Raw genomic sequence first — 12,478 nt, 5'->3', positions numbered from 1 at the left:
CACTGGGAGAAACTCCCCCCAGTCCTGTCTCTCTCCTCCTCTACTCCCCAGTGACCCCTACTGGGAGACACAGGTACATGTCCCATAAACACACAGTAGACACAAGGTTGGAATACTTGAAGAATGCATCCATCTTTCCTTGACAGAATTATACATCTGAGAAGTGTCAGATTTGTTAAAGTAGTGATGTGGAAACTTTGCTTTTGCTAATTAAATCATGCAGGGATTTCCCCAAAGTGAGGAAGGATGTGCTAATAAAGATTGAAAACAGGGCCAGAACGGTACCTCCATTTACCCCCATCTAACCCCACCTCCAGACTGGGGCAAAACATTTACTCACCATATAATAATAATGATGCTGAAGATAAGTGTCTCCAGAGGCAGAGAGAGCAGAGCTGTGGTTTTGGCTGGTGAGGATCTGTGATCATTTACAGCTTGTTTTAGACAGCTCTGCCCCCTCCTCCCCAAGGGAGCACAACACACTCTCCACTCAGAATCACACAGAGAAAACACATTCACACAGAGTAGGGCTCACACTTGCAAGGCCTTGAAGAAGATACGTAAAGCTTAAAGAGCAGTGATACTTGCAAGAGCAATGTGCGGGTTTCTTCTTTTTTCTCATCTCATTCAACTGTTGCCATGCACCTGCTGCAGAGATAGGTCAGATGTGCGAGTGCCTTTCAATTTTGAGAGAGTATTGTTCAAATTCCTCCAACAATGGACGTATATTTTTTTCTGTTTCAACTAGCAGGTTTCTTATTTTTTCTCAAAAATACTCCCTCGCCTTGAGATTTGAATATGCAAATTTAACAGTAAGAGTGTGATAAAGGTAATCCAGGTGGAGAACAATTAAGGATCATCTTCACACGAGACCATTTGGTTTATGGATGACTTTGCAGGTAAAAATCTCTGGTATATTATATATACTGTGTTATATTGATGTTAATGAGAGTTGTTGCTCTGATAGTCTAGACATGGATCCAGCGGCCACAGGGTTACACAGGGACATTAGCCGAGCCTCAGAGGAATTAGCTCATTAATGTAATGGTAACAAGTAGGAGTGGGCCTCCCAGGGGGGTAATATTACCCAAGCATCTCCGACTCTGCAGTTGACTTTTTTGTAAATCACTCAGCTTATCTGAGAGGAGGCGATCAATACGGCAGCATTACTGTAAACAGATAATGTAGCAAGCGCTGGGGTTAGCGTCTATCTCACAGACGCCGACCATTAGGCCATACAGCCACCCAGATGAACAACAGTGATTAGTGGACAGACGGGCCATGTCCTTGTGTTGAATCACGTCACTGGCTCCCAATATTCCAATCCCTTGCCCTGACTCCCTTACATTTCCTCTATATTGTAAATGTGTGTGTTTATATAGAATGAATGTGGGTGTAATACATGTTTAGCCATGTACAGGGCTACTATGAGTGTGGGCTGGACGTGTCTGAGGGGCTGGATTTATGTGCTGTGGAAGAGGGTTATCGCAAGTTATGACCCAAGCTCAACGCTCTCAGGGGCCCAACAACAACCTCAGGCCTGAGGCAGCACTCTACTCTATCGCATGGAGGACAGAGAGAGCAGAGACAGCCCAAAGACAGCTAGCCTATCACAACCTGAGCCCACAGGTGCTGGGTAGACAGGAACTGGCAACACGTCGTCCGCGTTGCCACTGGTAACATCATGAATATACTGTTATTATGTACTATTCAACATATAATACCACTTTATCAAGTGGAACACATACTAAGAACTGTCAACAGAACTGGATAACTTTCTTGAGCTTTACTTTAGGAAGGTTACATTGTAACATTCCTAATTGTGATAACGCCACAGGAGTGACCTGCCCCTTCAAGCTTAATTAAAGTTGTCCTCAGTCTTATGTATATTTCTAGAAGATCTGAAGAAGTTATTTTCAACATGTTCAGACAAGGTGGTAATTGAGTCCTGAAAGATGGTAACAGAGAGGGCATTCCTTTGTCACTAGACATGGCACACTTCAGCTCTGGATTGGACTAGGAGCCCGGCAGAGGATGAAAGAAGTACCTCTGATCTTATTCAACTCCTCTTCCTCTGTACGTCAAGTGGCTGTCTCAAAGCGTAGGAACAACAGTGTGTGGGGGTGTAGTCTCCCGCTTCAACAAGCAGAAACAGTCCAATTGTGAGCAAAAGACTCCTAGCTACCTACAAGTAAAAACCTGTCCCCCCAATTTAAGTTAATAAAATTCCTCACGATACGGAAGTCCGCTTCAAATTCTCCAGGATTAGTGATTGAGTGAATAAAAAAATCAATCTATAAACACGAGATGGAAGTATTTAAAAGCATTAGAAATATAAGAAGCATTTGTCCATTAGTGGAGGTTTGGGAAACAGTAAATGCTAATGAGTGTAGGAGAGAGGCCATTCCAGTCCATTAGAGAGTTCCAGTGTTGTGAGAATGGCGGTCTTTCCGAGGTTATCTACTGGCAGGCCACACTAACTCCAGACCCACAACTCAAAACCACGACAGAGTCCTTCTGATGGATTAGACACATGGCCTTTCTGTATATCAACAGAAAAGAATGAACACAAAATAGATGACCAAAATGTAATCCCTTTCTCCTTCTAAAAAGGGTGCATTATTATTCATGATCCATTCTGAAAGTATTGATTGAGATACGAGCACTATAAAAAGATAAATAAAAGGAAGGCCTGAGGTTACCTCACTCACTTTACGCAATTGCAAAAACATCACAAATTGTAAACAGAGGAGAGCTGTCACGGAGGTCAGAGTGTGGAACATGTCTTTAGAGGCTTACACAGCAGCTGGTAAGGCTCATGGGTTTTAAGTGGAGGTCTGGTTGGACGACAGACAGTGAAATGTCGGCTCATGAGTCATGAGAGCAGCAATAGGCCAGGATATTGGTTGTGAAGAGTATGGGAATATGGGGGATGGAAAGGACCAAAAAAATACAAAAATGTCAATTTCAATGGATTCATGAAGTTGTATTGTATGGGGACCGTGGAGGTTCCAGCTAAAGTAAATTGAGTAATTTGACATCCTGTACACTTCCTCTTGGCTGTCTCAGCAGAGGTGACATCACGAGAGGTCAGCAAGATGCATTATGACCAATGACGATGACCCTCACAGAGCCACAAGCAGCAGCCACATACCCTTCATGAACAATTTGTATTAAACATAGTGTCATTATACATTACTTGACCAAAAGTATGTGGACAACTGCTCGTCATCTCATTCAAAAACCATGGGCATTAATATGGAGTTGGTACCCCCTTTGCTGCTATAACAGCCTCCAATCTTCTGGGAAGACTTTCCACTAGATTTTGGAACATTGCTGCGGGGACTTGCTTTCATTCAGCCACAAAAGCAGGTCGGGCCATGATGTTGGGCGATTAGGCCTGGCTCGCAGTCGGCGTTCCAATTCATCCCAAAGGATTTCGATGGGGTTGAGGATCAGGGCTCTGTGCAGGCCAGTCATGTTCTTACACACCGATCTCAACAAACCATTTCTGTATGGACCTCGCTTTTTACACGGTGGCATCGTTATGATGAAACAGGAAGTGGCCTTCCCCAAACTATTGCCACACAAAGTTGCAAGCAAAGAATCGTTTAGAATGTCATTGTATGCTGTAGCGTTAAGATTTCCCTTCACTGGAACTAAGGGGCTAGCCCGAACCATGAAAAACAGCCCCAAATCATTATTCCTCATCCACTCTTTATAGTTGGCACTATGCATTCGGGCAGGTAGCGTTCTCCTGGCATCCGCTAAAGCCTGTCGGACTACCAGATGGTGAAGCGTGATTCATCACGCCAGAAAACACGTTTCCACTGCTCCAGAGTCCAATGGCGGCGAGCTTTACACCACTCCAGCCGACACTTGGCATTGTGCATGGTGATCTTAGGCTTGTGTGCGGCTGCTCAGCCATGAAAACCCATTTCATGAAGCTCCCGACAAACAGTTATTGTGCTGACGTTTGCTTCCAGAGGCAGTTTGGAACTCGGTTGTGAGTGTTGCAACCAAGGACAGATTATTTTTACTCGCTACACGCTTCCGCACTCGACGTCCCGTTCAGTGAGATTGTGTGGCCTACCACTTCGCGACTGAGCCGTTGTTGTTCATAGACGTTTCCACTTCACAATAACAGCACTAGCTGGGCAGAACTTTGACCAACTGACTTGCTGGAAAGGTGGCATCTCATGACGGTGCCACGTTGAAAGTCTGAGCTTTTCAGTAAGGTCATTCTACTGCCAATGTTTGTCTATGGAGACTGCATGGCTGTGTGCTCAATTTTATACACCTGTCAGCAGCGGGTGTGGCTGAAATAGCCTAGTCCACTAATTTGAAGGGTTGTCCACATACTTTTGTATATATAGTGTAGTTTGTGTAAAACCCTCTAATCTGAATAGAAAGTCTATCAAAAGACAGTGTGTGTGGAGACTAGGTTAGCTGTATTTGAATGTAAAAGCTGGAACTCACTTGATTGGAATGCGTGAGACTGCGGTGGGGGTGGAGTTTGCAGTGACTAGCTGCAGAATCTGTTCCAGAGTAGAAAGTCCCCCTCCCACCTGGAATGCCACTTGATCTTCATTGTTCTGTGGAGGGAGAGAACAAGAACCGCAGTCAGGTAACAGGATGCCGGATGGACAAGGGTATCACGTTGCTCTCACTGGGGACCCAACTGCTCTTTTCCCCTCACCTCCCACTTCCAAAGGGGAGTCAGGAGTGAAATCTGAAAAACACAGCGATCCCCAAAGCATTCCTGTTAAATCTCAAAAGTGCACAACCCCAGCGCTCCACCCCCACTCCAGCCAAGTCTCAGTGGAGGACAGTTACTCTGCAGACCTCCACACACACACACACACACACACACACACACACACACACACACACGGTGGTCTGTGCTCACAAACATAGGCCGAGGAGAGACTGTAGAAAAGTAAATAACTGAGAAATCAAACAAAAACTACTAAAGAAAATCATCAATCAAGATAAGAGTCTTGGATACATGCTGAATTGACTGTTTATTTATTCCAATATGAAAACAGCTATAACTCTGACCGAGGTAGTGCACCCAGCTGAGGCTAGCACATGGGATTTAAAATGTATAGTAAACAATTATCATCATTAAACTGATCAACATGTTTAGTCTAACACAATACGGTGGTCCATAGAGTGAGTCATAGAGCTAGCGATCAAACAGCCCTAAATAAGAAGAGGGCCGTGCCCTGCTGTTAGGATAGGAGAAACGAGTCAGAGCTCTTGGCATTTGGTCAGATGCTGCTGCAGCTACACAGTCCCATAAATCAACAGCTCCAAAGCCCAGAGCAAGCGGCTGCTATCAGGCATGTTAGTGCCTGGGTCGACCGGGAGGATAGGGGCTGCAGGGGAGGAGTGGGTGCTGATGGAGGGCTTTCCTCACACGGACGGAACAGCCAGGGGGGTGCACACCTCACCACATCACGCAAGGACGGACGGAGGTACACTGGAGGTTGCTTCTACACCTAATGAGGTCACCGTCTCCCAGGTAGTGTGACAGCCTCTAAATCCAAGCACTTCAACGTGTTTTTGTTCCACAGATAAGGGGTTTGCCAACAAGCCTGAACACATTGAGGAAGCGCTTTGCAAAATTATATATAAGCCCTTCATCTGTCACTCACACGGAGTACCAAGGCACAAGTCCTCAGGATCCGGTGACAAGTAAACACTGAACTCGGCTAGGGTTAAAGTATTTTGGACCAACACACTGAAAAGCACACCAGAAAAGCTCCTGCACTGAGGATTATAGAAATCTCTCCAATGGTCCAGTCAGCACCGTGTGTAGTTGTATGCTGTTTGTAAGAGACCAACCTCTAGCACTGAGCTGGGTTTAACCCACTCTTAACTCACCTATCAACACGCCCATCTAAAAGCTTCTGGGCTAAATGAGAAAAGGCAGCTCTTTCATGCTAGTAATCAATTGGTCTTCTAAGGGAGTTAACTGGGTCCTGCCCAGTCCTGGCTGTCTGACATTAAAGCCAGACTGGGACACCTTGGCTGCGTCTGCCTTGGCAGCTTGACAGATCAATCTGCTGTGGCGATGGAAAAGAAGAAGAATGGGTGGAGAGGATTAACCTCCAATCATTTTAGGCAACATCTTAAGGTAGTCTACATCTGAAATAACCATGGCATCCCTACCAGAGAGGACCAAGAGGAGACCAATCTGCTGATGTGGAGATATACAATCATTCATTTCTCAAAAGCACACCATCAGATCTAGGCTATCAATATTGGTGTTATCGGTGCAGGAAACAGTACAGTATTCAGTGAGTGGTCCTCTCTGTGGTGTTTCACTAGCTATACGACTTTATACTCTGCTGCCTCAGTACTGTGGATGGCAGTAGAGCAGAGCAGGAATAATAGGCCTTCCTGTTCCCGATCAATGAAGAATAACATTTCAACTGCAAGAACTAAAGAGAGCAAATTGCAAGAACAGCGGAATTACACGCCATATTAAACTGAACCCTCTGGAACTTACTTTTTCAGGTACAGTAACTGAGTCATACAGGGAAACAATATAGCTGTTTTTCATTAAATAACCCCTTGAACCACGCTGGGAACTGTATAACAACGTTAAGGTGAGATCTCTATAGGATGTGTGATGTAGTAAGTGTTGTATCTATTGTTGCCAAACGATTATTTCATATAGCCAACAGGCTTCTGGTTCCAAAGTCATGGTCACAACATCTGCATTTGATAGATCTTTTCAACAAGTTTGTATATGATTAGTGACGGTGGCTGTACACACTGAAACAAGGTGACAGTGGCTGTACACACTGAAACAAGGTGACAGTGGCTGTACACACTGAAACAAGGTGACAGTGGCTGTACACACTGAAACAAGGTGACAGTGGCTGTACACACTGAAACAAGGTGACAGTGGCTGTACACACTGAAACAAGGTGACAGTGGCTGTGCACACTGAAACAAGGTGACAGTGGCTGTGCACACTGAAACAAGGTGACAGTGGCTGTACACACTGAAACAAGGTGACAGTGGCTGTACACACTGAAACAAGGTGACAGTGGCTGTGCACACTGAAACAAGGTGACAGTGGCTGTACACACTGAAACAAGGTGACAGTGGCTGTACACATTGAAACAAGGTGACAGTGGCTGCCCGTTGATAGAGGCTCAACACTCGCTTCTGAATGAAAACTAAAATGTTGAAACACAGCAGTATCCTGCACTGACAGACAAAGATACATCTCACTTAATCTCCCATTCCATGTTCCTATGAAGCAGTGTGAGATCTGTCTGCATCCTGTCACTCTCTGCTTGCCAGACTTTTATTTATTTAACCTTTATTTAACTAGGCAAGTCAGATCAGAACAAATTCTTATGTACAATGACGGCCTAACCCGGCCAAACCCTAACCCGGACGATGCTGGGCCAATTGTGTGCCGCCGATGATCCTCCCAATCATGGCCGGTTGCAATACAGCCTGGAATCGCACCAGGGTCTGTAGTGAACCCTCTAGCACTGAGATGCAGTGCCTTAGACTACTGCGCCACTCAGGAGCAGACACTCTGGTGACAGTGTAATATGATGAGGGGCTCATTTATTCTAGAGAGAAACCCCCAACATGACTGAAGACATGAGGAAAGGTGAGGGGGCAAGGACAGACAGCCGAGTCCAAACTGAATTATACAGCTGGAGGAATCTTAAACAATTATTACCCCTGGTGACCATTATTACCCCAGCTAATCAGAAGGCCAGGCAGCTGCTAATTCCTGTGTCTGTGACAGAGGTGCTTTTGGGATGAGAGGGAGAGAGAGAGGGAGGGCCAGCAGGACATCCCTTTGTAGTCACCTCCCACCAGCCACTCTAATTAGACACAAAGACAGGGAGGAGGGGATACAGAAGAGGGGAAAGCCCCGATCCTCTGGCCCCACAAACAGACGCTGGGGAACAACTGGCTTGGAGTTCATTATGGGTGTGACACAGGACAGCCTCAAACTGGTTTGCCCATCACGCAATATAACAGATGGAGTGAGCGGGGCAGACATACACTATCGTACATGCATTTCATCTTGGACCATGACTAAGACATACACTTACAAAAAAAGCCTGTGAGGAGTAAAAGTTGAGTAGTCTAAACCAGCATCAGCATGTACGGGAGGAGAGACAAACCACAACAAGACTGCTGGGGTAAACATTTAGAGAGAGTGTAAGAGTTTATATGTTTATCGGGTGTAATGGAATGCTGTTTGGTACAATAAAGAGGGCTGATTGGTTGGGAGACTGTAAATGGGAAACAATTCTGGTGGAATTTATTCTATAAATTGGACTGACATTCATTAGGGACTAGCGAGGCGCAAAATCAGACACACCACAGAAACCACAGCCTATAGAGGAACTACAACACAGAGGGATTTCAATGTATGACCCTGATTAAAGTTACAAAGAGTAAGCCATCCTGGGAACATATGAACTAAAATATTCATAGACTTCAAGCAAATCTGTCCTGGTTAGGTAAGAAACATGTAGTCAAATTAAATGATTTCCATGACTTTTTTTACTCACTTTGGCAGCAACAACAAAGGCTTTAGGCTGTCTGATAAATAACATATTACTCCTTCTGAACTCATAATAAGGGCGGTATTCAATAGGGCCCATTCAAGAGCAGGTAATATGAATGGATAATATTCTGGCCAACGTAAATCTGCCTATTCATTTACTGTAGTAAAATCCTTCAAGGATGGAAGCAAATAATTGTAGTTACCTGGAATTATTTAGTTGTTATGGTAAACGGTTTGGCGACGTACCGAATCAACTACAGTAGGCTAATCCAGAACCATGTGTTTAAATACATGTTTCTGGGCTAGTCCAATAGCTTTCAAGACTAGATTAAATAAACATAAACCTATAATTCAAATCTTGACACTTCTTGTATAGGGGTAAGACAACATAAGTATTGAAAGTCATTGGAGTATAATAATCCTTATCCCTAGCCCCCCCCCCCCCCCAAAAAAAAAATACAAAAATGATACTAATCTTCACAAAATATGCAATTTCTTAAAAAAATATTTGTAATTAACCTGGTTGTTAAAAAACTAAGGCTGGGAATTGCCAGGGACTCACGATACAATATTATCACAATATTTAGCTGACGATACGATATGTATTGCGATTCGATACTGTGATTATTACGATTCGATGTTCCAAATACATTGCTGCTGCAGAGGAACAAGAGAGAGCCATGATAAAAAATAACTTTTGATCAGTCATGGAAATAAAAGTGCTGAAAACTATTTTGCTCCCTATTTAAAAAGTAGATAGAGAACAAGCTATGAAGGAAAAATACTGGAATTCTTGTGCAGGTACAGCAAACTAGCGCAAAAATACTATTGTGATATTGTCAAAACTATTTGATATGATATACCATCAAAAATAAAATCCCGATATGTAATTGTATTGCATTTTTCCCGCCCCCATCACATGAAAAAAACCTATTAACTAATCAATTTGAATGCTTAATGTGAGGCCCGGACCAGACTATCGTGGAAAAATAATACGTTTCCTGACCCACTTGTCCATCATGTCAGTTTGGTTCTCCTAGTCTCCTCTGACAAGTTCCTTAAACGAACATTTGAGAAATTAGATCTATGACACACTAACACTCCCAATCTAAGTCAGGTGAAACAAAGAAAACCCTCCCCAAGGGGGTGAGGAATTGAGAGAAATATATGATTTTCATCTACAGGACCACTATACTAGTCTAAGGTGGAAATTGCATTCAGTGTGCAGGAATAAAATATATACAGTTGAAGTCGGAAGTTTAAATGTATTTGGCTAAGGTGTATGTAAACTCAGTTTTTCATCATTCCTGACAGTTAATCAGAGTAAAAAAATCCCTGTTTTAGTCAGTTAGGATCACCATTTTATTTTAAGAATGTGAAAATGTCAGAATAATAGTAGAGAGAATGATTTATTTAAGCTTTAATTTATTTCATCACATTCCCAGTGGGTCAGAAGTTTACATACACTCAATTAGTATTTGGTAGCATTGCCTTTAAATTGTTTAACTTGGGTCAAACGTTTTGGGTAGCCTTCCACAAGCTTCACACAATAAGTTGGGTGAATTTTAGCCTATTCCTCCTGACAGAGCTGGTGCAACTGAGTCAGGTTTGTAGGCCTCCTTGCTCACACATGCTTTTTCAGTTCGGCCCACACATTTTCTATAGGATTGAGGTCAGGGCTTTGTGATGGCCACTCCAATACCTTGACTTTGTTGTCATTAAGCCATTTTGCCACAACTTTGGAAGTATCCTTGGGGTCATTGTCCATTTGGATGACCCATTTGCAACCAAGCTTTAACTTCCTGACTGATGTCTTGAGATGTTGCTTCAATATCCACATCATTTTCCTTCCTTTGTGAAGTGCACCAGTCCTTCCTGCAGCAAAGTACCCCCACAACATGATGCTGCCATCCCTGTTCTTCACGGTTGGGATGGTGTACTTCGGGTTGCAAGCCTCCCCCTTTTTCCTCCAAACATAACGATGGTCATTATGGCCAAACAGTTCTATTTTTGTTTTATCAGACCAGAGGACATTTCTCCAAAAAGTATGATCTTTGTCCCCATGTGCAGTTGCAAACCGTAGTGGCGGTTTTGGAGCAGTAGCTTCTTCCTTGCTGAGCCTTTCAGGTTATGTCGATATAGGACTTGTTTTACTGTGGATATAGATACTTTTGTACCGGTTTCCTCCAGCATCTTTACAAGGTCCTTTGCTGTTGTTCTGGGATTGATTTGCACTTTTCGCACCAAAGTATGTTCATCTCTAGGAGAGAACGCGTCTCCTTCCTGAGCGGTATGACGGCTGCGTGGTCCCATGGTGTTTATACTTGCGTACTATTGTTTGTACAGATGAACGTGGTACCTCCAGGCGTTTGGAAATTGCTCCCAAGGATGAACCAGATTTGTGAAGGTCTACACATTTTTTTTCTGAGGTCTTGGCTCATTTCTTTTCATTTTCCCATGATGTCAAGCAGAGGCACTGAGTTTGAAGGTAGGCCTTGAAATACATCCACAGGTACACCTCCAATTGACTCAAATGATGTCAATTAGCCGATCAGAAGCTTCTAAAGCCATGACATCCTTTTCTGGAATTTTCAAAGCGGTTTTAAGTCATCTTAGTGTATGTAAACTTCTGACCCACTGGAATTGTGATACAGTGAATTATAAGTGAATTATCTGTAAACAATTGTTGGAAAAATTACTTGCGTCATGCACAAAGTAGATGTCCTAACAGACTTGCCAAAACTATAGTTTGTTAACAAGAAATTTGTGGAGTGGTTGAAAAACGAGTTTTAATGACTCCAACCTAAATGTATGTAAACTTCCGACTTCAACTGTATATACTACCGTTCAAAAGTTTGTGGTCACTTAGAAATGTCCTTGTTTTTGAAAGAAAATATATTTTATTGTCCAGTAAAATAACATCAAATTGATCAGAAATACAGTGTAGACATTGTTAGTGTGAAATGACTATTGTAGTTGGAAAAGGCTGATTTTTTATGGAATATTTACTTCGGCGTACAGAGGCCCATTATCAGCAACCATCACTCCTGTGTTCCAATGGTACGTTGTGTCAGCTAATCCAAGTTTATTATTTTAAAATGCTAATTGATCATTAGAAAACCCTTTTGCAATTATGCAATTACAAGTTAGACGTTTCCAGCTACAATAGTCATTTACAACATTAACAATGTCTACACTGTATTTCTGATCAATTTGATGTTAATTTAAAATGGACAAAAAAAAAGTGCTTTTCTTTCAAAAACAAGGACATTTCTAAGTGACCCCAAACTTTTGAACGGTAGTGTATATTTTATTTTATCTTTATTTAACTAGGCAAGTCAGTTAAGAACAAATTCTTATTAACAATGATGGCCTACTCTGGCCAAACCCGGGCGACGCTGGGCCAATTGTGTGCCACCCTATGGGATTCCCAATCACGGCCGGATGTGATACAGCCTGGATTCGAACCAGAGACTGTAGTGATGCCTCTTGCACTGAGAAGCAGTGCCTTAGACCACTGCACCACTCAGGAACCTGGGCCTTTCACAAAATTCGGACACCGCTGATCTTGGCTGCATCCGTCAACTTTAGGCAGGCTCCTTCAGGCCCCATATTGTTGTTACTCTGCTACTCCATTCCCCCTAATCCCCCACGTCCACATCCCAGGTAGAACCAGCCACTGGTTAGCCACGAAGGGGAGCCCAACCAGCCCATGACAGCTGGCAAATGAAAATGTAAATACAGTCTCCATTCTCAGAGCGCAGTGTTTCTGACAGTCCCTCAAGTGTCATAAACGCTGTCCATCTCAGGCCAGCCTTTATTTGAAAGCAGTGAGAAACATTTGGGCCAGTGTGTAAATATGTGAGCTCATTACCAAGGTAAGAGAGAAGAAAGTTAAGAAATTATACTGAAGAAAAA

The 12,478-nt window shown here is 43.2% G+C and overlaps 1 protein-coding gene across 5 annotated transcripts in view; it reads right to left on the bottom strand.

The window, feature by feature from the left end:
- LOC106573497 (S phase cyclin A-associated protein in the endoplasmic reticulum) overlaps positions 1 to 12,478 on the bottom strand; it is a 91,524-nt gene that overhangs the window by 35,637 nt on the left and 43,409 nt on the right. For all 5 annotated transcript variants that reach the window (XM_014148591.3, XM_014148592.3, XM_014148594.3 and 2 more), the window contains one exon: positions 4,480 to 4,595. In XM_014148591.3, the coding sequence (XP_014004066.2) occupies positions 4,480 to 4,595 (116 nt within the window). The remainder of the gene's footprint in view (positions 1 to 4,479; positions 4,596 to 12,478) is intronic.

Source organism: Salmo salar, chromosome 16, assembly GCF_965601325.2.
Source record: "Salmo salar chromosome 16, fSalSal1, whole genome shotgun sequence".
NCBI classification, from domain to species: Eukaryota; Metazoa; Chordata; class Actinopteri; order Salmoniformes; family Salmonidae; genus Salmo; species Salmo salar.
The sequence above is the reverse complement of the archived record's forward strand: the minus strand, read 5'-3'. Positions and strand labels throughout refer to the sequence as shown.